Source organism: Salvia miltiorrhiza, chromosome 8 (assembly GCF_028751815.1).
Source record: "Salvia miltiorrhiza cultivar Shanhuang (shh) chromosome 8, IMPLAD_Smil_shh, whole genome shotgun sequence".
Classification (NCBI taxonomy): domain Eukaryota; kingdom Viridiplantae; phylum Streptophyta; class Magnoliopsida; order Lamiales; family Lamiaceae; genus Salvia; species Salvia miltiorrhiza.
The window spans coordinates 21,825,126-21,849,567 of NC_080394.1; the positions used below are offsets into that span (position 1 = coordinate 21,825,126).

Below are 24,442 nucleotides of genomic sequence, written 5' to 3' on the forward strand. Positions count from 1 at the left end.
ACGCACCAACCGATAACCGAACCGAACCGATAACCGAAAATCGGTTTTTTCGGTTCGGTTACGGTTAAAACCGAATAACCAAAACCAGTTTACCAGCCCTAGACAAAATAGCTGGGAAATTTGACATACCTTATATGTCTTCTCACCCTTGTCCAAATTAGTTCGTCTTCTGCTTTTGTTGATGTTTTATCTTGTAGTGGAGATAGGCATAAGAGCATCCGCAATGGGGTTACATGATAGCTTACATGATAGCCTACTTTATGATGGGGGACCACATGGTGTAAAGATGCTGCAGTGGGGTTACATGATAGCTTACATGATAGAATTAGTTATAAAGAGAAGAAAAATTGAAAAAAAAAAAAAATTCAAACGGTTTAAAGGGCTACACGATAGAACGTGTAGCCCTCGTGTAAATCTCTCCCGCAACGGTTACACGATAGCACATTTACACGATAGCCCTATCGTGTAATGGCTATCGTGTAACCATTGTGAATGCTCTTATATGTCAAAATTTGATATGGAAAGATGAGATTTTTGGTAGAATTTTACATTTATATTAGGGCATTAAGAATTCTATAAAGTCCATAATATATTAGAATCCTATACATTTTCAATATCACAATATTCCGATGAATATTCAAGAGTCATAATTGAATATCAACATAATTTTAAAATTTTAAAATCTAAATTAATACCCTTGAATTTTGGAAATATAAAAAATTCAATAAATTCTAAATTGAATACACCCTGCTTCGGCCAATTAGCCCAAACACCTATTTATCAATTGTAGGTATTTTTCTGTGCAGTACTTCTTTTCCTCGTTTGCCACATCCCCGCTCTTCGCCTGAGCTGAAATCTTGATCAATTGTAGGTATTTTTCTGTGCAGTTTCCAATGGAGCATATTAATCAAGAAGATTCTTGCTGTTTCATTTTTACTCTTTGATATCTAACCGTGGGCTCGTGAATTTTGGGAAATTGATTGAATATGAAGGGAAGCTTAAGAATGGCGGATTTAAGCTTGGGCATCCTCATAGACATTGTGGACGAGGAATGGATGAGAGATACTCTACCTGATGACGGTACTTCTCCATTTTATTTGAATGTTTTGTTGGTCTATTGATGTGTCAATTGTGAATTTGTCTTTCATTGTGAATACTAGGGTTTTGATTTAGTATTTATATCTTTCTCTCAGATCTTCCTTTACCACCTCTACTTGATTCTAGGACCGATGATGCTGAAGATTCAAGTATGTCCCTTACTCTTTGCTATCTTCAAGTGATAGAAATTGGTAGCCGTGCAAAGTAATTGGTTTTATCTCCCCCCATATGGATTGAATTGTGTTGAGAATTAGCTTAAACTCGTTTAGGAACAGTTTAGAATGTAGTATCTACTCTAGGAAGATGGCCTTGTTCCTGGACCCCTTGAGTTAACTATGTAAAGCTCTGAATTTGGAATTATTCTTACATTTACTTTTGTGGGATTAAACAATTTAAATATAAATGCCAACAAACAATATAACATGACACTGCCCTGCAATTGACTTTCAACTCTATGTCTCTTCTGAACAAAGTCTAACTAACATGATGCTACTGCAATTGCCAAGACTCATATTTCTAGGACTTCATATAAACCAACTACTTTTAAAGGGTGTTTGGCTGAGCTTAGCTCTTGGAAAAGTGTTTTGCAAAATAAGTTCCTAAACAGTTTATAAGCTGTGAAAATAAGCTTCAACAACTTATAAGCAATGATCAATTTACAAAAATAATCCTATTATGGTTTGTTATTTTCAACATATACCCTTCCAATTTTGTATCTTCTCAATTTTCTCTCTAACTAGAATTTTTTGTCTCTAACTTGTAAGCTTAACTATCCCAACACTTTCACAAAACATTACAACATTACATCTTATAAGTTCTTCAAATAAGCTGTTGGAGTTTTTAAGTTGTTTAAAAATATGATTAGCCAAACACCCTCTTCTTGCTGCTTCTGTAGATTATTGTTCATTTCTTCGATTATGTTTGTCGTTTGGCAACTTCAGTCCCAAAATTGTATGTATTTACTGATCGTAGACTCGTAGTTTATTCTGTATATGCTAGCATGATGATGCTATTGCTGTGTTTTACAGAATGTTCAATGAGGTTGTGAAATTATGCTATTGGTTTCATTGAAGTATTAAATGATTTTGTATGATGAGATTTTTGTTGCTTAACAAAATGTGAAACTGAAAATAACTTTGTTCTTTCTTTCTTATTGGCTTAAAGTAAACTTCATTACTGAAATCATCTCAATTCAAAGTCAGTACTCAATGATCATTTTAGTTGAATGGTTCAGCATGGTTTTACCGATTGCCCACTCCTACTACGAGCTTGTAGACACCCTTTAATCTAAATGGTATTCCATTTCCGACCTTACCGTAGGAACTATGAGATGATATCAAATGATTAGAAATATCATAATTCTTGATTGTATGTTGTTATGAGCATTGAGTTGAGAGTTAATCTTTGATGAGTTGATATAAGCGTGCATATGATGATATGTTTTATGTAATCAGACCAGGAAAGCCAACCAGTTGAGGCTGATGCTTGGCATGATCTTGCACTGGGAAACCAATGAGGCATCTCCAATATGAGAATCACCATCTTCATCATTTCGTATCAGCTATTTTTGCTGCTTATATATATCCGGAGCATGTATTGTAGTACTCGGATGTAAGAGGTTTTTTTATATGGTTATTCGATTTCATGCGCCGTTTTTTTTTCTTTTTGTAAAATTCAATGTGGTTGGTGTTTGGATCATACAAGGAATGAGCAGTTTGATCTCCAACCCCACACGATTCAACATATAACTGATCGTCACATATAAGATCTTTGGAGGGCCATGATTGCCAGAGTTTTGTTGAGAAATAAATAAAAATTGGATGTAAATTCGTTTCATCACCTATCAGGCCGCAAAGGCGTAATAGGGCATAAAGGCGTAAGAATTCATTAAGAGCCCTTAACCCACTGTGGCCTCCTTAACCCAATGTGGTCCCCCATTTATCAGGTCACCTCCACTATGGATGCTCTAATTTGTATGAATTTTCATTCCAACTTATCAATAAAAGAATCTCTTACACTCTTCACGTGGTAGTCCATCACAATTTCTGTGCTATTTTACATGCATATGTTCATCCAAATTTATTAACATGAGATTCTCTGTTATTTCACATGCACATGTTCATTCAAAATTGTCAAAAAATAAAAATCTCTGACATTCTTCACGTGGTAATCCATCACAATTTCTTATACAAAATATATCAACATAGAATTCCCTAATATTTCACATACACATATCCATCTAAATTTGTCAAAAAGATAAAAGAGTGGTTCTCATGCATACGTTAGATAAATTAAATTTGATTCAATACTATCTTATTAGGACCTAGGTCACTTCAAAAGGAGTATAAACCTATTAGGAGATTTAAAGTGAAGTGTCTTAATAGATACGGCCAAAATTGGCCAAAATTTTAGAAGTTTTTGCCAAAAAATTGTGCTTGAGTTTTATGGCCCCACCAGCTAGCCTTAAGCCTTTCACCAATCCTGTGCTTGGAAAGAAAATGGTTGGGACCGCCATAAAATAGTACTAATTCAAATGAACAAATACTAGTATGATTTTCTGAAATAGCACAACTACCCGCCCAATTCTTCCGCATTTCAAATTTCTTCATTCGATGAGCTATGGCTACTGTAACTCCACCACTGATTCTATGGTGTATTATCGTCTCGTATTTGGTGGTTCTCTCTGTGGGCGCTGCTTCTGAGTTCTCTTTAGGTAAACGCTCTCCGTAATTAGGGTTATCTTTGCCCCTCTTGTCATCTGAAGGAACATATGTAAAGTTCGTAGCTTTCAGGGTATATGCCTGAAATGAATGCTTTATATACCTGCGAGCTTTCACCGTTATGGAAATTTTGGATTATGCTGGTTTGCTCTCCCGGGTTTGATTTAAGTTGCATTATGGAGATTGGATTTTGATTCTGTAAATTGTTTCACATGCTACCTGAAGTTGTTAATTTTTTTTAAATGAAAAAAAACTTTAAATCCTTTTCAGTTTTTGACCCTTTAGAATCCCAACAAGACTCTTTCAAGCCCCTTAATACGAGACACTGATATTAAGGGGTTGAAGAGCCTTGTGAAATCTCTAATTAGGAATAAGAATTGCTTCTCTAGATTCTTTTGAACGTAATTCCTGAGAAGACTTGAATTCGCAAATTAATCTGTGAATTGGATGTTGCCTTTTGGATAGCTAACTTGCTTTTTCAGTGATTACCCATATTTTAGCTTATGGCTTATGCATTGTTTGTTGCAGCTGTTGGTGGGCCTGCAGCATTGCAGCTATTTCCAAGCTTCATAGTGGAAAATTCTCCAGGTTCCAGGCCTGGAGCTAAAATTAAATGTGGGAGAGTTCTAATTCAAGGTTTGCCAAGGATCAAACATTTAAATAAGTTTGCAAATTCCATGAAGGTAAAAGTTTCACATGCAACCTCGAGTGGCCGTCCACCAAATATAGATGTCTGCTTTCATAGGTAAGTTGCTTTGATGAGACTTTATTGCTCAAGTGATAGAAAACCCTAATTGCTTTGGTGTTTTTGGCTGTCTCACTGTATTCCAGCAATCTTCTGTCAGAATAAATGTAGTTGCTTAATATGACTGAATGTGACTGCTGTATTGTTAACCTTAATCCCGGAATCTCCTGTCAGTTTTTTCTTGGAAATCCATAGCTAGCTAAAAGTTTGATCTACTATTGGTTGCCAAAGCATTGCTTTATTGTTTTCCTGATTGAATCTCGAAACACCATAGTTGCTATGAGCTAATAAAGGCATTGAATATCCTGATTAATCTTTGTGAACACTTGTTGAAAGAACGTTTGAATTCTTGAAGTGATAATATAAACTTATCTCATCTTCATCTCGTTTTGCTTGGTAGGTGCCAACATATTTTCAGCAGGACAACATTTTCACTTATTTCCTTTTTTTATGTGCTGACACACACACATACACACAGATAAATATGTTTGGGAATATTTATTGGTTTAGGTACTTAATAACATGGTTAGTGACTGCAGGAATGAATCTCTTGATATAGGAATGTGCACTCACGACCAGTGGGAAAGACTTTCAAATGGGTTATGGATTAAACCAATGTCTCCTTTTGATCACAAAGTCTTAGACATAAGGATGGGGGCATCTTATTCAGAAAATATTGAAGTCTCTCTTGATGAAGGTTTATTGTCTAAGATCACATATTATTATTTCTTGTTGCCACTATTTTCTTTTCTTTCTGTTATTTCCTTTTGTTTGCTAGTTAGTGGTTAATAGTTTTCTAAGCTTTGTTTGTACTTTAGACTGTTGATTGCAAAAAACTTATAAAGCTGTAAAAATGATTTTGGCTTGTGCTCATCAATTTTGAGTGCTTTCAAACTCAGGTTCTGCTAGCATAATGTGGTATAAGCTGAAATATTTAGAAGCACCAAGGTAGTTGCTTTTTCACATTCTTTTTTTGTTTTTTCCTTTTTTATAATTTTGCATTTTACTACTCTTAATTTCAACTTTTAGCATTCTTTGAATTTTCCCTCAAAATCTTCCTTGCACATATTACAAACGTGAAGGCTAAAACGTCATTTCACATGCATTAATGGTTTTTGCCTAAATTTTATACTGCATTTGGTATTCTTTGCAAACACTACTCACTTTTACTATGAAGCAATTACTACAATCTATATGCATAATCACTTTCCCAATAGGGGTTATTTTTGTAAACACTCACTATAGTTGATGTCCTATTGCAGAGTTCTTTTTGTATAGGATATTATTCCTCGTTTCTGGAATAGTTTTGATGAGTTTGGCTTCCGTGCTCAGCAAGTCCTTAGTTTTCTATTACAGTGGTGCCATGGCTGCAGGGGCTTTACTTGTGATATTAATGGTCCTTTTCCAGGTAAGTATATAAGTTTTCTCCGTTCAGATTCTCTTATGTAAATATTACTAGTATTGTAGGTCATCATTAACAAATGAAAAGGCCTCAGTCCCATTATTTAAAAAGGGACAATAAACATTTCCTGGTATTCATCTACTACTAATCATCTTTTGCTTTGGCACAGGGGATGAAACTTCTTCCAACTGGTCGAAAAAGCTCCCTTGCAGTGTTTTTGTACTCCTCCTTTGTATGTGAATTTGCATATCGTCCCATCCTATTGGCTATTTATGTGCTATTATAACTTCATCTGTTCATTCTATTCAGGTCGGCCTGGGAACCTTCCTACTTCGCTATGTGCCAAGATTGTTACGTTCACTATTGGTCGAGATTGGACTTTCAGAAGATATGTATGATCCTGTATGTAAGTTTCTTATATCTGATTCTTTTAGTTTGTCTTCCCCTGACAGTGAAATATAATAATTACGAAGCTGCAAATTCTCCTATAGTGCCTATATTGGAATCAATTTTTGTGTTTTTAAAAATACAACTGCTAAATGCCAGTACAATACATTAAAATTCTGATTCCAGATCCATTCCAAGGTTTCACATTCAAATCCCTCTGCAAGTTATTTGAGATTTAATTTTAAGAGTAAAATCACAACCACTTACATGCTACTAATGTGTTTATCTTGTATGATTAATTCATAAAATAGAAAATTGTAATCTATTTTTTAGATGAGAGTTACCCATGGCTCTGGATGCTTGATGTTGCCATATAATGTCCCTGTCAAACTTATGATTATGATGGGTTCAAATGCAACCTTAAAGCAATTATGCTTCTGTTTTTCTCTTATTTGTTTTCCCCTCAAAAGTTAGCCAAACATGAGATGTGTATTGGAGAACACTATAGTGCTGGTGTCACTCTTCCCCTTCCTACTTCTGCATCATATCTTTCCGTACTTATCTAGTCCTCTTTCGTGGTTTAAAATATCGAGTTCTTTTTCTTTATGTAGCCCCTAGGCAAGGATTTAGTATTTTATTTTGAACTATTTGTCATAAACTAGGTTGTCTCCCGATTTTGAACTGATGGTATGATCCGCATTGTGCTAATGCATGCTATTTATGCCTTGCAGCTGCTAATATTTCTGATTGTTTTCCTTCTAATCACTGGATCTTGGTTGGGTTTTTGGGTTGTGCGCAAGCTTGTCATCACAGAGGATGGATCTGTTGATGATGGTGTATCTCTCTTTGCTACTTGGTCGATTCGTATTATTGCCTCTGTCCTGATCCTTCAGGTTTCTCGATTCTCCATATTATTAATGTATTCTGACCACCCCTATTTCAAAATTATTTTTATGTGTCACGAAAAGTGATCATGGATTTTTTTTTTCAGAGCTCTATAGATCCTTTATTGGCAATAAATGCATTGATTGGTGGAATTTTTTTCTCTTTGGGATTGAGGTCCATCCAACCAAAGCTTGTTCGCCGTGTTTACAAGTAAGCCAATGACATGTGTGTTTGAGTAAAATAGTTCCTACATTTAAGTGGAGAAGAAAGCCCTCTGGTTTTAAGCCTTATTAATGTAACTTTTGAGCATGCTTCCTGGTGCATTGTGATTTTCTTTTACTTTTTGGGTTTCAATTTCTTTCTGTGATAAATCATGAAATATCCTGCAGAAAGTTGAGTAGACCGACCAAGATCAATGTCAGAGAACCTGTTTATCCATATGCATCACCAGTTGCCAATGCTTCTGTCCCCAGGCCTTCAACAAGAGCTTCATATACTCCTGTCCAAGGTGGACTTCCTTTAATTCAAATGTTATGAATTTCAGCCACTGCAATCACTTCCTGACATTTGACTATTCTTTCAGGTCAAACTAGTAAGTCACGAATAACAGATTCAGAGACTTTCTATTCTACATTCCATGATACTCCTGATCGAAGAAAATTTGCGAAGGATGAATGGGAATCGTTCACTAGGGAGTCCACACGGAAAGCTATGGAAGGGCTGGTTGCCTCACCAGATTTCAACAGATGGGCTGTCTCCCATGCGGATAGGATAACCCTAGCTCCAAAGAGAGAGGATGCATATAAGCAGAGGAGATGGTTTCAATGGTTTTAAAGATTCATTCCCAACTCTATTTTCTGCTTCACAGCCGTAAACCTGCTGGACTATATTATTAGCTGCTTTTAGTTCAGGCTTACCTTTTTACTTGGACATTGGGTTGTTATGTTAACGTGAGCCCGGCTTCTGACTAACCCTAGTTTTAGCTGACCAATTGCTCTCACTGATTTGTTACAAGTGACTATAACAGTCGCTGGGAATTGACTGTGTGATCGATGTAAATCTAAATATTTTGATGATTATTGCTGAGTATTATGCATGTTTGAGCTGTGTAGCTATTGATAGGAGTCCAGTGCATTTATAATTGCTTTTCCTATTCCAACAATAAGAAAATTTTGATCACTTATGCCCCATGGGGTTGTATTCAAATATGTCAAAGTCTGAGTAATTAATTTGTGTGATGTTGGTGTCAGCAAATGTATGTCTTTCATTGTCACACGTCTCTTTTTCCTGGACAGGATATGATATGAAGTTGGAGATGTCAAGTGTTTTGGGATTTCCTGCCTTACATGATCACATTTTGTAATCTATTCATATCTGTGATGTACAGTTGTTTATAGATGAAGGGATTGGAAGATGGAGCAAGCTTATCAAGATTTGGATTAAAATTAGCAGCTAAGATCTGAGTCTTGACAGACAACAAAGAACCTCCTTTAATAGTAACATGCATGGTAATAAATCTCTACATATATTTGCAATGTGGAAATGCATTTTCATCATGTAGTTCTCAAAGCCTTTTGGGTGAAGCCTAGTTTGTCAACCACTTTTGCCCTCTGATCAGGAATGAAAAATAGACGAATCAACGGTTAGTAGGTCGAGGCAACTCAGCTCATCAACTCAATCAACAGCCACACTGAGCTGTAGCAAAGAGCTAGGCAGTAGGCTCTTCTACTCTTGGTGGGACAAATTTAATTTAATTAAATTAAAAACCAAAACTTGAAGAAATAAGAAAAATACTTGGTCATAATTCTATCTGAGTAGACAATTTTTGTTTTTACTATTTCAATTTGGATATTTTTGAAATCCACGATGACATTGTAGATTATCATATAAAAGATAGATTATTGAATTATATTTTCCAATAACATAAATAAAATGCTTTTGTTATGCATTTTGTTGCCATGAATTAAATTTGCCTATCAAGTATATATAGGATAAGATTTTCCGTTCTTTAATTTATTATGTCCACTTTGAAATAAACCTAAAATTCGAAAATACATGAGACAACTTCAAAGTGGATAGCCTCAGGGGTCAATGTCTCTTCAGTAAGTTGATGATAGTCAGTGATGTCGCGGATAACACTAAGGAAAAAGAATAAAAAATTAAAAGATTTAGTGATTTTCGAAAATTTAGATTTTTAACTTAGGCATTAGTTTTTTTTTAGAATTATAAGAAATATCTAATATATAATTAAAAATAAGTAACTCGTACGCAAGAGGGATCTCTACACCATACAAAAATAGAAAAATAATTGCACGCAGACAGGATCACTATACATACAAAGGTGGAAAAACTACCCGTACGTAGGCGGATTAAACCCAAGACCTATCACAAACGAAAATTATAGTATCATTTTATTATTTAATCAATACGCATATAAAAAAATTTATTAATGATTCTGAATGTAATCAAATTTTTCATATTGCACCTTAATTAACCTTTGTTCAATTGAGTAATTGTTGAAGAATTTGAAGGATGTAATTGATATTTATATTAACACGTCCATTTATTTTGTTCACCTGGACGTGTTAATCTAATTACTCCCTCCGTCCACTAATTCAAGGTTTAGGAGAGGAAACATGAGTTTTAAGAAAAAATGTATTTTTATTAGTTAAGTGGAGAAATGAACCATATTTTATTAAAGTCAAAGCAAAAAAGGTATGAATTGAGTAGAGAAAGTGTACTTTTGTAATTAAAATATGAATAGATACTTACTAAATATAGGTAGGCCTTGAATTGGTGGATTGACCAAAAAAATAAATAGGTCTTGAATTAGTGAACGGATGGAGTATTATTATTCGTATTTATGACATCAATGTAGAAAATAAAACCTCATTTATGAAAAGGAAATTTGGCTGTCGAATCACATGAAAAAGCCGTTCACGTAAAATTGTGTTTGGGCCTTTCCAGGCAAGACATCATTTCAAATTATTTTGATATTGAACATTTGTATATGCTGAATATTAGAGACACTTACGCAACTTGCATATGTAAAATTGAAATTTGAAAGGTAGATAATTTGGAGTGAAATTGCATGGTATCTTGTCGCATATGTATGCAAAAGTTTGATGTTAGTGTAGTGCGGAGTCGTCACGTCAGACTAAATTTAATAACTTTGGGAAAATGAAATAAACACGTGTCATATAAAAATCTAGCAAGTTGATCAACTCCACCACCCCCTTCTCTCTTGAAACGCGCGACATGGCAAAATCAAGAGCGGCGCTTTCTCGGCTGCCGCCGTCAACGGCGTCCAAGGTCAGACTGCCCGATCTCATGGGCAGAATCGGCTTCTCACGTACGGCATCGACGGCGAAGGCGCTGAGGTGCTGCATTGACGGAAGCGGTGCGTGTGCATCGAGTGGTGGTACCTTGGTGGAGGCGATGAGGGAGGCTCAGCCCTATTTTATGGCGCATCGGGGTAGTACGTTCGTGCTGCTGCTCTCCACTCAAATTATTCATAGTCCCCACCTGCCGTATATTCTTCAGGTGCGTCACTTCCTTTCTTCTTTTTACCACTTTATTTTTCTTATTTTTTAAATTACTTCACTTTAATTAAACTTTATTTTGATTTTTTAATTACAACATTTAAAAAAAAAAATTAATACTCCTATGATATTTCTATTTTATGTCGGACAAGGTTTCCCGGTTTGTCAAAAATCCAAAAATCATATTGTAAATGTTTTTATATTTAAGATAATTAACTTTATTTTATTTAAAAGGTGGGTAACTTTATTTTGATTTTGTAGTATTCATTTTTACACATGGATTTAGAATACGAGCCACACAATATTTTCTATGTAGGACCAAATTACCGAATCATGAGGTATAGACGTTATTAAAAAAAGAATTCAGCCCTCAAAAAAAAAAAAATAGGAATTCAACATTGCGCTGCAGATTTTTTTTCTTCTTTTTGGCGGGATTGGAAAATTTGCAAGAACGTACAAAACGTGTTACATTTGAAGGGTACATCACTAAATTAAAATATTAGCCTCGTCGAGGCTACACCTACCCGAGCTCCGTTGGCGCGGCACTCATGAAAATAAGCCCGTGTATTCGGTTCCATTTTTTCATTTGAAGTGTCTTGTTTTTTATTTTTTTGAATTGTTTCACTTTAAATATTTTATTTTTATTTTATAAATAAATTAACCTCAAAAAATGAAAATCTTTGAAGCACATTTCCAACTCTGTAACTACACCACTTAAACATTCTAATAATGAGTCATGACATATAAAATTACCCTCCCGCAATATGTGGTGACATCAATAATAAATTTTATTGAGGATATAAGTCTTTTTTTCAAAATCTTTGAGGATACAAGTCTTAAGATCAAATAAACTTCATATTTGCATGAACCTTAACAAATATGATCATAATTATGTGCGTGGTAGGAGATTAATGTTCAAGACCTTAGATCATAGGTTCAAATCCTCCGTCGCACGATCTTTAAAATTTCTTTATTTGCTTATGTTATTTATCAAAAAGAATGATCATAATTGATTAATTCATTGATTTTCACTATGAACTAGTACGTTCTCCCGTGCGATGCACGGGTCAAGCTACTCCCCCGTCCATAAAACAATTTCTTAGGGGAGAGTGACACGAATTTAAAAAAAAAAGGTTGTTGAGTATATTGAGAGTAGAGAAAACGTTGTTGAGTGTATTGAGAATGATGAAAATGTATTGTAATTAGTATTATGAGCGGTGAAAATATGAAAAGTAAGACTAAATGGAGTATTATAAGTGGTAGAACATAATCAAAAAATAGAGACGAGCATTTTTTATGGACGTTCTAAAAAAAAGAATATGAAGTTGTTTCATGCACGAAGGGAATATATTTTATAATTTTTAAAAATTTTATATTATATAAAAGTATCAATATACCACTATTTATGAGGTAGATCAAGATAATAGCAGATATGTTTATATAAATAAATAAATAATTCGTACAAAAACAAAACTACAAATTAGATAAATTTAGATCATTTGAGAACTTCTATTTTTAGATATATACTCTCTCCGTCCTAATAATGAAGACACACTTCATTTGGGCACGAAGATTAAGGAAAGGTAGTTTAGATTATAAAGTGTTGTGGTCCACATCATTAGTGTAGTTGATTAACTTTTGTTTATTGCATTTATCTTCAAATTTATATTAAAATTAATACTACAAATTTTATTTGTGAAAATTATTTGCTTAAAATTAAAGAGCTTTAAATGAACGATATAATTGCATTCTTCTTAGCTGCATTGATAATTATTATAAGTAAAAAAATGTAAACACAAAACATAAAAATTGATATATAACCAAAAATATAAAAAAAGGAAATAAAAATAATAATGAAAAAGAATGTAAAGAGAAAATAAGTGTATTCAACATTAAAAAAGAAAATCCCTAAAAAACGTTAAAAAAAAAAAGAGAAGATATGTGAGCGAAAAAAGTTTGCTTCCAAATTTTTATGAGAAGAGAGAAAAAAAAATATACTTTAAATTTAATCTATCATAACTTATTTGTGTTCAATTTTTTGTCTATGATTTGTATAACAAATTAAAGATCATGTAATGATATTTAATTTAAGATACATGTTGAATATTTTCTATGAATATAATTTGATGATTTTTAGAAAGAATCTAAATAAAAGTAGAGAAATTTAATAACATAAGATAAGAAAAAATTAGTTGAAGTAGAGAGAGAAATTTAAAAGAAGAAGTTAAAAACGTGTAGAGAAAATGTGAAAAAATAAATTATAGAAAAAGAGAGAAAATTGACGATAGTACATAAAGTGAGTTGGTGGAGATAGAGAGAAATAAATTGAGATTTGTAAAAGTAGGTGTAGATAGATAGTATAGGTGGTGGGCCATTAGTTAATTACTAGTATTTTAATTATTTGTCAAAAAATGAATGAGATATTTGTAATGGAATAATCTATTATGAAAATTGTGACATTTGTAATGAGATGAGTGAATATAATTTTAAACATCGTTCATACTTAGTATTTACAAAAAAATCACTTCTTACCTTTTCATTTTGGTGGACGCAACAACATTAAAGGACAAGAAAACTAACATTTGTGGAATATTTTTTATATTAAAATATGCATTTTCTTAATTATTAAAACTCATGCTCTCTATTTCACCATATAATTTTGATGGAAGGAGATAGTATTTATATAAATGTTTGTATAATTGTAAAAATTGACGATGATTAATGTTGCATTACATATAAAGAAGAATGCATTATTATGTATTTATTGCATTTTCATATCTATATGTCACATTATACAATTATTATATTTCTATATTAAATTATTCTAATTTGTCATTATAAAAGATGTGAACACTTTTTAGTTTAGAATTATCAATGAAATAGCGTATATGATGAGAACATGAGTACGAGAGAGAAGATCAAAACTCAAAATAGTCAAATTTATGTGAGCATATTTATTCTTTTTCTTTAGAGGGGAAAATACAGTATCACTAATGGCAAAATTTAAATAAAAATGTTAGGTGTAGGCGGGTTCCGGCCCAGAATTTTTGTCGCTCATTGAAAACTAAAATTCAAAGTTTGAGAAAGGGAGAATCGGCGTTACCAAACCCCATCTCATGAAATGGGGTTTTGTTGATTCACCGTATTCATATCACCGGCGGCTCTCAATCCAATGGCCACTCTATCTCCGACCAATTCTACTCCAATTCACGATTACCAATGCCTTCGTCAATCAATTTGTTTTTCCCGCTCATCTGCAAGGCCGAGAATTAATTTTGGAGGGATACAATCCTTGAGATCTCCGTATTTTGAGGCTAAAAATGGCCGCCGGATGAAAATTAATGTTTTTGGGGAAACAGAGGCTTCGGAGAACGACGACGGCAATGCTGTTAAAGACGAGTTATTTGTGCGCTTCTTCCGTGAGGCGTGGCCTTACTTTCGGGCCCACAGAGGCAGTACTTTCATTGTAGTGATATCTGCTGAGATTGTCGGCACTCTTCATTTGGATCCTATTCTAATGGCACGTTTTTCTCCATTGTTTTTTTTAAATTATTATTACTACTTTTGATTTCGTTATTGGCTGAACTGCATTTTTGTTGCGTTTCTCAACTGATGGATGAGTTGAAGATTGGAGTTTGGATTTTTGGTTTGTGATCACTCTATTAAGCTAATACTCAATCCATGATTTCATGTTTAGCACAATTAGTAATTGAGATAGGTGTGCAGGATATCTCTTTGCTCCATGGGCTCGGAATCAAATTTGTACTTGTTCCAGGAACACACATCCAAATTGACACACTTCTGGCTGAAAGAGGTTGAAAATTTACTATATGTCTTGTTTTCCTTGGTTCAGATTCAAACTCCTCTCTATGATGTCACTGCTGCAGTGTGGTACATGATTGGCCTTTCATCTATCAAAATTTTCTAATTTTAGGTTTCTGCTCATTGTTTTTGAATGTTAGTTGAATCTTGCTGAAATGAAAGCTTTCGACCTTTTGGTAGCTTGTTAAAAATATTTTTTGTTTCCTCAGGATCTGAACCCAAGTATGTTGGTAGCTTCAGGATCACTGACTCTGACTCGCTTAGTGCTGCACTGGATGCAGCAGGAAGGATCCGTATCATGATCGAGGCAAAACTATCCCCTGGACCTTCCTTAAGTGGTATCTATCGTCATGGAGATAATGATCGTTGGTATGATGGAGTCAGTGTTGCCAGTGGCAACTTTCTGGCTGCTAAGGTAAGAATATTGTCTCACTGGAGGATTTCCAACTATGTGCAATGTAATATCAGTTATTTTATTTAACTTTAATTTATTTGTTTATTACTGTATGATGGGATCACATACTTCTTGTGCAGAGAAAAGGAGTAGTTGATGGAATCGATTATGGAGCTACTGGAGAAGTTAAGAAAATTGATGTTTCTCGCATTCGTGAGAGACTTGATCAAGACTGTATAGTGCTTTTAAACAACCTTGGTTATTCAAGTTCTGGAGAAGTACTAAATTGCAAGTATGCTATATTGCTTTTATAGGTATTTTTTGTTGCCACTTGCACAGGATAAGTTTATGGCCTAATTAACAACTCATGAATTCTTGAACTGATAGTTCTAGATTGATGAGATGACAATTTGGTGGCAATATGCCGATGTCGAGTTAACTTATCAGAATATTATCTTACATGATTTATGCTTTTACTTTTGATTTTTGGTTACATAAAACTTTTCTGGAACAGGCTTTAGTGTGCATGTTGATTGTGATGGAAACCATTAATTTTGATTTATTAGTTATTGAAAACCACCTTGATTTTGAAGTCCTAAGGACCATTTTTCATGTCTACATTGCAGCACATACGAGGTCGCAACAGCATGTGCTTTGGCTCTTGGAGCGGAGAAACTCATCTGCATCATAGATGGACCAATTCTAGATGAACATGGGAGGCTCATTCATTTTTTAACTCTTCAAGATGCAGATTTATTAATTCGTAGACGAGCTAAACAAAGTGAGACTGCTGCAAATTATGTAAAAGCTGTGGATCAAGAAGATCTTGCCTGTGCAGTGTACAACGATGCAAGTGATACAGTACCTTCTCTGAATGGGAAGGCATTTGGTCGAGCCAAATTTCAAAATGGGGTTGGCTTTGACAATGGGGATGGACTTTGGTCTGGCGAGCAAGGTTTTGCAGTTGGAAGCCAAGAAAGATTGAGTGGGCTGAATGGCTACCTTTCCGAATTAGCTGCTGCAGCTTTTGTTTGCAGAGTAAGTTTCAACAGTTGGGTTATCAATCTTCTAGTATGCAAACAATCAAGCAACTTTTTTAACAAAGTGTTTCCTTGTTTGATACTGTTCTTACTTGTTACCTATTTTACTGTCAAAAGTTGGTGGTGGCTGAAATCCACTAACTTTTCTAGTTATATATTTCGGATATGCTCCATGAAGATTAAATACAGCAGCATCCTTCTCTGCTTACAGGATTCATTCATTTTTACTTTCCCATTCTCAGATGGGGGTTTTCTGTGAAACTGTGTTTTGGCTATTATAGCTCTTACTAGTACATCATTGTTTGCAATTCTTAGTGCTGGTTTTGGGGTTCTAAGATGGTTCTATGATCACTTTCATTTTGATATTAGGTGTTTATGTTATAAATCCCAGAAAAGCTCCATGTTTCACCGATCCTTCATTTTCCCTTTCGGAATATAGCAAAGCCTGAAAGCTTTCTCATTATATATGTGATGCTGTTTGTCATCAGGGTGGTGTCCAGAGGGTCCATTTATTGGATGGCACAATTGGGGGAGTGTTATTGAAGGAATTGTTTCAGAGAGATGGAGTGGGTACCATGGTAGCTAGGTATCACCCTCTTTAACAGATACTTTCTCAAACTATATTCAAGTAATATTTGAATTTCCCTTGAATATCATTTTTGTAAGATATAGGTCAGCAACAGATGCCCAGTTAGGTGAAGAGATCTGGAATATACTTATGCTGTCAGTAGCTTGTGCCTGTTTTTTCAACTCCAATACTGCAAAGTAACTAATGAATTAAAATCCCTGCCTGTTGCAGATATTTCATCTTCTATTCTGGTCGATACCAATATTGATGATTTTGATTTGTCTCTACATGATTTAGCCTGCTTGTTTCACCATGGAATTTCTTGTTCGCTACAAAGTTTCATTCGCTTTTCCCTACCATCTATGTATGCTTCAGTGGTATCCTGAGTCTTCCATCTTTAGATTGCTAAATGCCATCAGGCATCAAGTATGCAGTTGAGGCTTACTTACAAACTCGTTGATATTCTAATCACCTTTCAACTTTAGCTGCTGCGTTGAATTCATAATTCCTTTGATGTATTTGAACTTTTATAATATTTCTTGCTTTCCATCCAAGCATTGGGATATTATTGATTGGGTTCTGTTTATTTCTGCCCTAGGAGAATGAGTAGAAATGAAATTTTAGGAGTTTATTTGGTACTTGATTATTTTGTCTGATTCCTTGCAGTGATCTTTATGAAGGCATGCGGATGGCTGCTGTCAAAGATCTCCATGGAATTAAACAACTTTTGCTACCTTTAGAGGAATCAGGCACTTTGATAAAAAGGACAGAAGAAGAGGTTTATACATGTGATCTAGCATATTATTTGACGTTGTAGGTGTTTCATGTAATATGCTTGTAAGTTTGATCATCATTCCTGCAGTGCAGCTACTTAAGGTACTGGATTCATTCATTGTCGTAGAAAGAGAAGGTCAAATAATTGCTTGTGGAGCTCTTTTCCCTTTCTTTGAAGAGAAGCGTGGAGAGGTAGCTGCTATTGCCGTTTGTCCTGATTGCCGTGGACAAGGACTGGGAGATAAACTACTTGGTATGGTCAACGGTGTTTACGAGCCTCTTCTATTGTTTTTTATCCTTGTTGGATATGAAAGTGCATAAATCCATGTAGAGTTCCATGGGTATCTTTCTGTCTGATGATTTACTTGAGATTTAGATTAACTTCGGTAAATTTTTTTTATCAATTGCAGCTAGTATAATTTCAGTCTGTAGTAGCATGACGAGGATTCTGTGTAGTTAGTAGTCTAAACATATAAGTCGGATCCCCTATATGCAATATTTTTGTGTATCTTATTTTAATGCTATGCTGTCATCCATCAACCTTTCACCTGCACCACACTGATCTTCACGACGAAAGAAACATCTAGAAGTACCTGCACGTTCATTGTCCTCACTCCCCTTAAAATGATAAATTACCATCATCAAAGTTGGAATAAGAATATTTTATGAAAATAACTAGTATATTTTCCGTAAACACTTGTTTTATCTGCATATAGCGTAAGAGCCATATGTCACGTATATAGTCCATTTGTTTCATTGACAGCTACACCTATGCATTTATGATAATTCCTTTGTTGAACTTGAGCAGATTATATTGAGAAGAAGGCATCATCACTTGGACTGCAAATACTTTTTCTATTGACAACTCGCACAGCTGATTGGTATGCAATTCTTCTCCCAACACTATAAATTTATAATATCACTTCATGGCAAGAAAACTTAAGCTATTCAATTTTCTTTGTATTTCTAATTTATATTATTTTACCTTTTTTAATTTTCTTTCTCGGTCTTGGATCTATAAACCTGAATCCAATATTCACATTCAGTTGCACTATGAAATATTTGCTAGCTTTATAAATAGAGAAATCTCGATGAGTGGTTCGTTGCAGGATGTTTGAATTAGACCATCATGTGGTGAAACTGTCTATATTCGTGCTTTCATAACTTTATGAGGCCCAAATGGAAAAATTTCTTATAAGGGCAAAATTTTATATCAAAGAGTGTAGGTTTGAAAGTTTGAAACTGTCTATTTATAGATTTGCTATTTCACTTCTGTTTTCACTATTAGCTCCTAGTGTCATGTGCCAGTAATATCCCAAACCAACTCTTACATTGGCAATTAAACGAGTGAAAGTGGAATGTTGAGGCAAAATTCCCCGTGATGCATTGTTCTGGAGAAATAATATAATTTCTAGGAAAGGAAGCAGGTTGAGAATTTCTTACAAAATCCTGGTGAATTCTGCCTACTTGAGCCAGCAGAAAGCTTTTCATGTTATTTTCTTTCTGATTTTCCTTTCTCTGTTACTATGAAGGTACAAACCCTATGGTGTTTTGGCATTTGGTTTTGGGTCAAAATGTTGTCGAGTAATCTGGTAATGATTGTTGCATTTGATAGGTTTGTGAGGCGTGGCTTCTGCGAATGCTCAATTGAGTGCATACCAGAGGAGAGGAGGAGAAGGATCAACGAGTCACGTAGATCCAAGTATTACATGAAGAAACTTATACCTGATAGGAGCGGTATCCGTCTCAATGGCGCTTGTGCATAACAAGAAAAGCAACATTACAGCAGTAATGTTGTATCATAAGAAGACTGCATTCAATCTCTTATGCTGTAGTTATGTACATCCAGATGCCATCGGCATCAACTTCGTGTAGCATATTACAATATAATCGAATTCATATGAGGCCTTCTGTCCTTATTTACTCAGTTTCGATTTCCATTTTCAATTGAGAGAACAAAGATTGTATTGTATAATCTCGCATGGAAATGAAAATTTGTTTAGAAACCTCAATTTCGAATCTAATATGAAATGTGATGGGTTATGATACAAGCATTAAAAAAAAAACCCCCACTTAAAAAATGAAGGTGTGCATGTCCAATGAAAATGAGTTGAAACCAACAAGATGTCAGTGTTTGACACTGTAGTGTAGAGTTGGGAAAATCCCTTCGGAAATGTAAACAAACAAGGTCTAAATTATTCCAATCGTCTACTGCTCTCTTACACAAAAAGTTCTTTTCTTTCTAAAATCGGGTTATCATTCTGTAATACACAAGCATCTCTTGTCTTACAACAAATGAAACAAGTGCAAAGTGGATTGAACCTCTGCACAAATAAAGCAAGCGTGAAGGCATCCAAATGTTGTATGATTTATTCACTCAAGGATAACAGAAACTACTGATCCTTGGGCCTTCCTAAGCTAAAAACCCCAAGTAGAGGATTAAACTCGAATTAAAATTTTAGCTCGCCTCAGACTTAGGAGGACCCTTCCATTTGAAGTTGTCTGCATATGCCTTAACCTGCAAACCGAGTAGGAAGAATACCATGCATGAGAGACCTCAAATATCGTTTTGCATATATCTTTACAGGAATTGTAATGGGGGTAGGGTGTACGCATGTCTCCTAGAACAAAAGAAAGAATCTCTAACAAGACTAAGACAATAAGAGATCAGCAAGAGAGCCAATCATCAAATGTATGTAAACCTCATGACAGAAAGTAATGGTCTCACAATCACCACTCATCACAATTAGTGTATAGAAAAACTATCACAATTTTAAATAGAAGACCAGTCAGAGCACCTCCTTTCCTCTCCATTTCAAATATGTAACAGACCACTAGGAAACCAATTTATTTTTTCAAAGTTTCTTTAAGCAATTCTGCAAAAATGACTTAGAAAGGAAGTAAACCAAGGTGGTAAGAGTAACTTTCATCCAAAACGTAAGACATTCCTCGTACCATCTACCAGTTTACCTTGGAAATTTAGAGTGTACAGTGTGATATACATTAAAAGAGAATGTGTCCATGTGTTGGTCTAGTGGTAGAGTGGTTAATGCCTGAGGCTAAAGGTCTTAGGTTCAAGTCCACAATCACACGATCTTTAAAATTATTTGTTCAACAACAACAAAAAAGTTAAGAAAAAGCATGTATTTTGGTTTCACAAAAGTATGGTGCTAAAATCAGCTAGTACTCGTGATAAAGAGGATTTTTAATGTGAGCATATATAAACCAAACTATACCAAACATGGAATTCTTATTCACCACAAGACAACTAGACTTAAATGGAAGTGAAAAGAAGATTTAGGGCATAATATTTTGTCATGTTTAGTGAAAGCAAGATCACAATCAGAATAACAGTTCAAGTCTCTAACAGATTTATGCTAAATCGCTTCAAGCATTAAATTGTCAAAATAAAAATCTAACCTTCAATAATGGGGTGTGGTGCTTCTTGACCTGTGAATAAGAGGGAATATGAAAACATGAGGGAAGTTGGTTTCGGTCAAACATATAAGACAAACACTTTATATGTTTAAACTGGTGAAAAGAGATATATAAGGAAAATGGTAGTATTATAACAATTACAAATATATAAATGGATAAGAAAGTCAGAAACAAAATCATCTAATATAATAAAACTTCAGATAAATGACCAGTACATGCCAAACGATTCAATAACACTAGAAGCCACTCCTGTAATGCCATATTGAACCAATCTCAAGGAGTCTGATAAAAAATGGACAGAGTACTGATACCCATCAGCTGCCAATTAAATAATTTTTAGTGGCTGCAATAGTATGGCCAATTTCATTAAATACAGGAAAACCAAAAAGATATCAAACACTAATATAACATAACTTTTAATAGCATAGTCCATTGAGATAGAATTTGAAGATTCCAGCTGACAAATATGGATGACTGTAAGTTGAGATTAACAAATGGCTTACAAACTAATATCTACCCCTTGAAAAAAGGGCCTAAACATAACTACATAAGTGCAAAAAATTAAAGTTAGGCATTTTGATCAGTCCAGATCTCAGTCCAAGGAGACCATACCGTGTATTCCCAACCATGTCTCTCAGCAAATGATACTGCAGCTTCTTGACTGTCAAAGCTTAGAGCAGAATCACCAACATTTGCATATGGGTCTCCAGTGGATGTCCAGCCCATAAGTGGGTTCTCCCATCTGAAAAACAGCAACCATATATGCTTATTGAATGGCCATGATGATAAAACAAACGGTGAACAATTGTCCAAGCAAAAGAATTGGCAAGTGAATCTGAGGAATAGAAGCAGACATATAAACTTTTATCCTCCTTACTGTACAAAGTGTCAAATACAGATCACCAGTTATGAACAGACTAGTTTACAGAAGCAGTATGACCAGTATCTATTAGTTGATGATTGAAAAGCAAATGGAGCATTTAATTTATGAAAAAATGCCATGTAAGGAGCCCCAATAACTGAAACATTACATCGAAAAAGTGCTGTATGCATGCTGGGAAAGCTTTACGACACATTGGGCATGCAGAATCATCCCATTCCTAATCCCTTGATTGGTACTCCCTCCGTCCCATTACAAATGTCTCATTACTTTTGGGCACGGAGATTAAGAAATATGTAGAAAGTAGATAAAGTAGGTTGGTGGAAATTATTTAAAATTAGGTATAGAGATATATTGGCAAAAAAGGAATGTGACATTTGTAATTGGACATCCCATTATAGAAAGTGGGACATTTGTAATGGGACGGAGGGAGTATAATTTAAACTCATAGATCGGCAACCCTGATGGAATCTTGATTGCCAAAAGCATAGAATCAACCATTCATTGTTTTGATTATTTTTACAATATCCCCCCAACATGTCAAATTTAACCAAAATTTATAATATAACCAACAAACTATTTGTCTAGATACTTGAGCTAAGAGATTATCTAATCATTATGACTATTGACAATTTCTTTAATCATAAGAAAATCAAGAAATCCATTCTTTAATTTCTTTAAGCAGACCAAGCACTAGAATCATCATATTTTTAGCATTCCTTTCTCATCTTCATTCCGCTCCTAGTTTCATCTCATTCCTCTATAATAACATTTCTTTACACCTATATGTTCTCCTTAGTGGCCACAATTTTCCTTGCCATAAACATCTATGTTTTACCTTCTCATTGCCGGTCAATTTGTCATGTAAAGTTATCAATAAAGCGTAAAGAGATGTATTTGAGCTGATGAGCACTGATCCTCAGCCCCTGTGTTACGATATCCAACTTTGGTTCCACATGAAAGTATGGAATGGTATATAAGAGGGGGTCAACCCTTCACCTTTGCCCATGGTTTTGGGTTAAGTTAGGGCTCCCTAACTTATATGCCTAACACCATGATTCTTATGGATATAATAGTTCAACACATTCAGAAGACCCTTCCTGCTCCGAAAGAGCACTGATTCAACAAAGGCAAATTGAATTGATAATATTGGAAGCAAAGAAAAGATTTGGTGGAGTCAAATAATAACTGGCATTATCCAGTGCTCATAGCACCCATTAGGCCATTAATTCGAAAACAGAAAAAAATGTGTCAGCTCAGAAGTCTAGCATCCACCAGTGATATTCATTCTTCGCATAGATACTGGAAAGTATCCAGCTCAAATTTGACAAAGTGAACACTTTGTCCAATAAAGATTATCAGGTTTAGTTGTGCCCAATCTTAAGAAAGGTAAACGAAAGTGGATCACCAGTTCATCAAAGATATAATGCTGATTTGGCCAAAGCAAAAATGCAAGAAATCAAGAGATGAAAAGCATACTTTTGCGTGGACAGGAAATTGATTTTCCATCTACCGACCTTCCCGGCTCCTTGCTGAGTAGCAGTTCGAGCAGGTGAGAATATCATAACCTATTCGACGCCAAAAGAAGTACAGAGAACAATATCATGGATCTTTCAAATAAAGTATGCAAATAATCAGGGAGAGAGATGGATGTCCTAAACAAAGTTCATATGCATAAAAACATGTATAGCCACTAATATTTAAACTCAAACCAGAAATTACAGAGTAAACTACACATGTCACGAAACAAAGTGCCTCAATTTTCTCTGAGGAACAATATGTAGTAACAGCATATCGAATCGACGAGAAAAATGGGAGGGAAATGAAATCAACGAGGAGATGGAATCCATCTTCTGTTTTAAAAAATTCAAAGCAAGTCGCCGAAATGCAAGTGTACCCTTCGCCGGAGGTGCTCTTGAGGGATGCCCGAAACCGCACCGATCTCGCCGGGTTTTGTTTCGACCAATGCGCTTTCCGTCGAGAATGCTCTTGAAATTGGAGCCAGAGCAGATCGAGAAATCTTGGAGGAATCGGTCGCCAGCCGCCGCAGAGAGCTCGCCATTTCGCGATTGCTAGAATCACTGCACAGAAATGGATTCCTGGTTTTTGTTTGGGAAATTGGGAATGGAAGTTTTTGGGGCACTGAAAATATATCAGCTCCAACAGAGGGCCAAACGGAGAAGCTTTTTTTGGTTTTTTCTTCTCCTTTGTATAGGAAAAGGTACGATGCGATTTTAGATAAGAGTAGTAAAATAATTTTGTCCTACATTTGCGTTCTTTCTTTTTAGGCATCCTACGCATGATTTAAATGAATCAAATAATTTTAGTTCGATTTGGTATTCGATTCGAATTTTTGATATTCAAATACGAAATTTTATGATTTGAATACAAATACAATTATTTTTTGTGATTCATTTAGTTATCGAATACAATTCGAGAATCACGATATTCGATTTGGTATTCGAAAATATTCAATAAATAAATATATATATATATATATATACTAAAAAATAAATACTAATAAAATAGATTTAAAGTAAAATACTAATATTTATTAAAAAGTGAATTACAATAATAGCATTGTTGATAGCATTCGCATGCTTGCTTTATTTATTTAAATAATTCTAGTTAATTGAAATGCTATAACGTATTTCTATTTATGGAAATGTTATATAAGAGTTCTTATTGCTTGCTTTATTCAAATGCGTACTTATGCTATCCAAACTTTTGAATATTAGGTTTGTATT

At 34.6% G+C, this 24,442-nt stretch overlaps 4 protein-coding genes across 13 annotated transcripts; 3 read left to right on the forward strand and 1 right to left on the reverse strand.

The window, feature by feature from the left end:
• Nucleotides 1-704: 704 nt before the first annotated feature.
• LOC131001837 (anaphase-promoting complex subunit 13) lies at nucleotides 705-2,749 on the forward strand. Of its 4 annotated transcripts, none has more exons than XM_057928441.1 (4): nucleotides 705-871; nucleotides 993-1,080; nucleotides 1,194-1,247; nucleotides 2,553-2,749. In XM_057928441.1, the coding sequence occupies exons 2-4, from the start codon at nucleotides 1,005-1,007 to the stop codon at nucleotides 2,612-2,614; spliced, it is 192 nt and encodes a 63-aa protein (XP_057784424.1). In that variant the 5' UTR covers nucleotides 705-871; nucleotides 993-1,004; the 3' UTR covers nucleotides 2,615-2,749. The 4 variants fall into 4 exon arrangements, with proteins under 4 accessions (XP_057784424.1, XP_057784425.1, XP_057784427.1 ...); XM_057928442.1 differs by having other exon boundaries at nucleotides 721-867; XM_057928444.1 differs by having other exon boundaries at nucleotides 755-786; nucleotides 888-1,080.
• Nucleotides 2,750-3,477: 728 nt separating this feature from the next.
• On the forward strand, nucleotides 3,478-8,348 carry LOC131001838 (uncharacterized). 2 transcript variants are annotated; one of them, XM_057928447.1, is made up of 10 exons: nucleotides 3,478-3,811; nucleotides 4,347-4,563; nucleotides 5,103-5,260; nucleotides 5,826-5,971; nucleotides 6,135-6,197; nucleotides 6,275-6,367; nucleotides 7,084-7,245; nucleotides 7,344-7,447; nucleotides 7,627-7,745; nucleotides 7,821-8,348. In XM_057928447.1, the coding sequence occupies exons 1-10, from the start codon at nucleotides 3,718-3,720 to the stop codon at nucleotides 8,069-8,071; spliced, it is 1,407 nt and encodes a 468-aa protein (XP_057784430.1). In that variant the 5' UTR covers nucleotides 3,478-3,717; the 3' UTR covers nucleotides 8,072-8,348. The 2 variants fall into 2 exon arrangements, with proteins under 2 accessions (XP_057784430.1, XP_057784429.1); XM_057928446.1 differs by having other exon boundaries at nucleotides 3,511-3,811; nucleotides 5,094-5,260.
• Nucleotides 8,349-10,317: 1,969 nt separating this feature from the next.
• LOC131001839 (probable amino-acid acetyltransferase NAGS2, chloroplastic) lies at nucleotides 10,318-19,304 on the forward strand. 6 transcript variants are annotated; one of them, XM_057928449.1, is made up of 10 exons: nucleotides 10,318-10,780; nucleotides 14,506-14,593; nucleotides 14,811-15,016; nucleotides 15,136-15,287; nucleotides 15,622-16,033; nucleotides 16,524-16,621; nucleotides 17,270-17,381; nucleotides 17,471-17,630; nucleotides 18,186-18,258; nucleotides 18,993-19,304. In XM_057928449.1, exons 1-10 carry the CDS (start codon nucleotides 10,496-10,498, stop codon nucleotides 19,141-19,143), a joined length of 1,737 nt encoding a protein of 578 aa, XP_057784432.1. In that variant the 5' UTR covers nucleotides 10,318-10,495; the 3' UTR covers nucleotides 19,144-19,304. The 6 variants fall into 6 exon arrangements, with proteins under 6 accessions (XP_057784432.1, XP_057784435.1, XP_057784431.1 ...); XM_057928452.1 differs by lacking the exon at nucleotides 10,318-10,780 and adding an exon at nucleotides 13,800-14,425; XM_057928448.1 differs by lacking the exon at nucleotides 10,318-10,780 and adding an exon at nucleotides 13,800-14,299.
• Nucleotides 19,305-19,596: 292 nt separating this feature from the next.
• Nucleotides 19,597-23,973, reverse strand: LOC131001841 (NADH dehydrogenase [ubiquinone] iron-sulfur protein 4, mitochondrial). Its single transcript, XM_057928454.1, has 5 exons — nucleotides 23,593-23,973; nucleotides 23,175-23,263; nucleotides 21,428-21,557; nucleotides 20,798-20,827; nucleotides 19,597-19,895 (listed from the first exon to the last, which is right to left on the reverse strand). The coding sequence occupies exons 1-5, from the start codon at nucleotides 23,755-23,757 to the stop codon at nucleotides 19,836-19,838; spliced, it is 474 nt and encodes a 157-aa protein (XP_057784437.1). The 5' UTR covers nucleotides 23,758-23,973; the 3' UTR covers nucleotides 19,597-19,835.
• Nucleotides 23,974-24,442: the final 469 nt, after the last annotated feature.